The 3,444-nt window shown below is 64.8% G+C and overlaps 1 protein-coding gene across 1 annotated transcript in view; it reads right to left on the bottom strand.

Annotated features, from left to right (window-relative positions):
- Positions 1-1,584: 1,584 nt before the first annotated feature.
- ACTN3 (actinin alpha 3) overlaps positions 1,585-3,444 on the bottom strand; it is an 18,597-nt gene continuing 16,737 nt past the window's right edge. Inside the window, exons 17-20 of the mRNA XM_025214924.1 lie at positions 3,356-3,439; positions 3,120-3,185; positions 2,314-2,472; positions 1,585-1,948 (exon numbers count right to left, since the gene is read on the bottom strand). Coding sequence (XP_025070709.1) covers positions 1,790-1,948; positions 2,314-2,472; positions 3,120-3,185; positions 3,356-3,439 — 468 coding nt within the window. The 3' untranslated portion in view covers positions 1,585-1,789. The remainder of the gene's footprint in view (positions 1,949-2,313; positions 2,473-3,119; positions 3,186-3,355; positions 3,440-3,444) is intronic.

Raw genomic sequence — 3,444 nt, 5'->3', positions numbered from 1 at the left:
GGTTTCGGCCCCCCCACCGATTGTGCAGAGCCCCCCTTTCGTGGCAGCTGTTTTCTGCCCTCCGCATCCCAGCTTGGGGGTGGGGGTGTCTGCTGGAGACCCAGGGACGGGGAGCCAGAGCTGTACTCGAAGCCAGGAGGCCGCTGAGCTGGGAGAAGCCGGCTCAGCCCAGCCAGGTCCAACCCCATGGCATCGCGGGCTGGAGGACAGGAGCCGGCTGGAGCCCCAGGGCAGGCTCCAGCCCCAGGGAGCAGCTGCTGCAGCTCATCCCAGAGGAGAGCAGAGCCGGTGAGTGGGGCTGGAGGGGGGAGGGCCGGGCCGGGCCGGGCCAGGCAGCTGAGGGTCCTCTTAGCTTGGGTGGGCGCCAGCCGCAGGAGCTAGGGGCCCTGCCTTGTGTCTCGGGCTGTGCGTGCGCTGCGCTGGGCGGCTGTTGGGGCCTCTCTCTGCTGCTGAGGACGCTGGAGAGCTGGGTTTGCGGGTGCTGCTGGGGCTTCTAGGTGTGGGCACAGTGCCTTTGCCTCCCCGGCTTCACGGAGCAGCTGGCGCTGGCACAATCTACGGGCGCAGTAGTCGAGCAGGGCTGGGGGCCAGGGCCCGGTAGTACCCCGGCCCCTGCAGACAGCGCTGCCGGATTTGGTTCGACTCCCTGCACTCTTTTTTGGGACGCCTGGAGTCTCTCCTTTTCCATGGCCAAAGCAGACGGTCCTCGTGGGGTGGGGGGTTGAGGACCTGCATCTGTCTGAGCCGAGAACAGCTGCTGGCGTGTGCGGGGGGCTAGGGAGAGTGCCGGGGTGGGTTGGGGGGGCCGGGGCCTGGGCTGTGGAAGTCACTAAACGCCCAGGTTCCCCCAGTGCTGGATTAATGATGGCTGGTTCGTGTCTGAACAGGCCCTGGAAGGGCAGGGTGATCCCCTGAGCTGCGTCTCACAGAGGCCGCTTTTGGGGGTGGAGGCTGGGGGGCAGCTGCCCTGGCTCGGGGGGGGGTCCCACAGGGACTCTCAGGGGAGTGGGTTTCCCATATAGCAGAAGCCAGGGTCTTATCTTCCCTATTGCAGCAGCGGGGGGAGCAGGAGGACTGGTGAGTGGACACCCCAGTGAAGTGGATGATGCCTATAGGGGCACCTAAAGGGACCTATATCACTGCAGCACCTCTGGGCTCTGCACTTGTCTAGAGTGTGTAGGCTTCTTCATGTGTGTGCGCGCGCACATGCACCAAGTATGCCCCTAGATGCCCACGTGCACGTACACCCATGGTCATGTCCACGCACACATGCCTCTAGGTGCCCATGTACACATGCGCTCAGCCTGCAATCCCACCCATCCACACGCGCACACAGGCCACGTATATGTATGCACACAGATGTGCATACACACGTGCACACACTTGGGCCATAGATGTCTATATCTTTGCACACACAGTGTGCACACATCATGTCAACACCCATGTCTGCATGTGCACAGTGCGCGCACACGTATGCAGAAACCCAGGAGCACATGCAAAACGCACACTACACAGGCCCTCATGTATGTTTGCATGCACACATGGTGCACACTCCCGCCCACGGGGCACGCAGAGGCAGCCGGGTGGCTCTTGCGGGTGCACTGCCTTTATTATCACGGGGCAGGGGCATGGCGCCAGCCTGCACCCCCCGGACACACGGCCCCCCCACCTCTCCACGCCCCGGCAGCTGGGCCCCTGCGGCAGCTGGAGGTCTCCTGGTGCAGGAAGGGGGGGCAGAGGGGGTCCCCCGGCGCCGGAGGGGGAAGCACAGAGGCCCCCGCGCGGGGGTTTACAGGTCGCTCTCGCCGTAGAGCGCGTTGGAGAAGGAGACGTAGTCGAGGGCCCCAGACACGGTGTCGGCCCCCACGTACTTCGTCATGCGGGTGATGCAGTACTCGGCCTGCTCCGGGGGCAGCTCACGCCGCAGCTCCTCCACCGTGATGTAGTTCTGGGGGGGAGGGGCACGGTGGGGGTCATGGGGGGGGACTGGGGGACCCCTGCGGTCCCTCCTGGGGCATGGTGCCCCCCCCGTGACCTCTCCTGGGGCATAGAGACCCTGGCATGATCCCTCCTGCTGGGTCTCACAGGTCACAGGACCCCCCTCCCCAGTCACGTGGGGCAGCCCCACCACCCCGCAGCATGGTATTCCCATGGGAGGGAGCCAAAGCTCCCCTCTCCCAGTATTGGGAGCCAGGGCAGGCTGCTTGGTGCGACAGCACCCCCCTACCCTTTCTCCAGCATGCCCTGCTGCAGGGGGTGCCTATCCCAGCATGCCTTGCGCTGTCACCCTCCCCTCCGGGCCCCAGGGCGAACCTTGTCGGAGGCGAGGATCTTGAAGGAGGCCATGACCTGTTCGGCCGTGTCGGTCTCGGCCGTCTCCCGGGTCATGAAGTCGATGAACGCCTGGAAGGTCACGACCCCCGTGTTGTTGGGGTCCACCAGCGTCATGATGCGGGCGAACTCCACCTCGCCCTGCGGGGAGACGGGGGTCAGCAGGGGGCGCTGTGCGATAGTAGGAAACCAGCAGGGGGTGCTCTGCCCTGGCAGGCTCCACTTACTCCTTGGAAGCTAAGCAGGGTCTGGAAGGGGGCAGGGTTTGGATGGGAGACCTATGCAGGCCACTGATCCCCCAGCGCTAGGGGTCCTAGTTGCTGCCCAGGCAAGCTGAGTACCCCTTGGAAGCTAAGCAGGGTCGGGGTGTGGACACAACACAGGTGCTACAGGGCGCTAGTGTCTGCCCAGGCTGGCTCTGATTACCCCTTGACAGCTAAGCAGGGGCAAGCATGGCCAGGGGTTGGGTGGGAGAGTGTGTGTGTGTGTATCAGGGGTGGGGACAATTATTTCAGGTGGAGGGCTGCTTACTGAGCTATGGCAAGCCATCAAGGGCTGCATGACAGGCATGCAGGGGCAGATAAATATTAATTTTCTAAATGTTTTAGGGGTCCCGTGGGCTGGATAGAACGAATGGCCTGGCAGGCTGCATTTTGCCCACCCCTGGCGTATATACTGATATCCCAGCCCCGTGCCCAGGCTGCCCCTGAGAAGCCGGCAGGGGGTGGGAGACTGCATGCGCCTGCGTCCCAGCATTAGGGGGTGACGTGCTGGGGGGGGGCTCTCACCAGGTCGTAGCCCATGGAAATGAGGCAGGCGCGGAAGTCATCGGGGTCCATCATCCCGTTCCGCTTCTGTGGGGAAGAGTCGGGTCAGGCTGGCGGTGCCATCCCCAAGGTCCCAGCGGGCGGCCAGCGCTCTGGCGGGGGCATCTGCCCCCAGCCAGGGGGACCGGGGCAGCGGGTGGGGGTGTGGCCATGCACTTGGGGCGTGGCCAGCGGGCGGGCGGGCAGGCGGGGCTGACCCGGTCGAAGTGGTTGAAGGAGGCCCGGAACTCGTTCATCTGCTCCTGGCTGATGCCCTTGGCGTCGCGCGTCAGGATCTGGTTCTCCA

This window comes from Alligator sinensis, unplaced genomic scaffold, assembly GCF_000455745.1.
Source record: "Alligator sinensis unplaced genomic scaffold, ASM45574v1 scaffold1302_1, whole genome shotgun sequence".
Classification (NCBI taxonomy): domain Eukaryota; kingdom Metazoa; phylum Chordata; order Crocodylia; family Alligatoridae; genus Alligator; species Alligator sinensis.
Note: the sequence above shows the minus strand (reverse complement) of the source record. Positions and strands in the feature narration are given on the sequence as shown.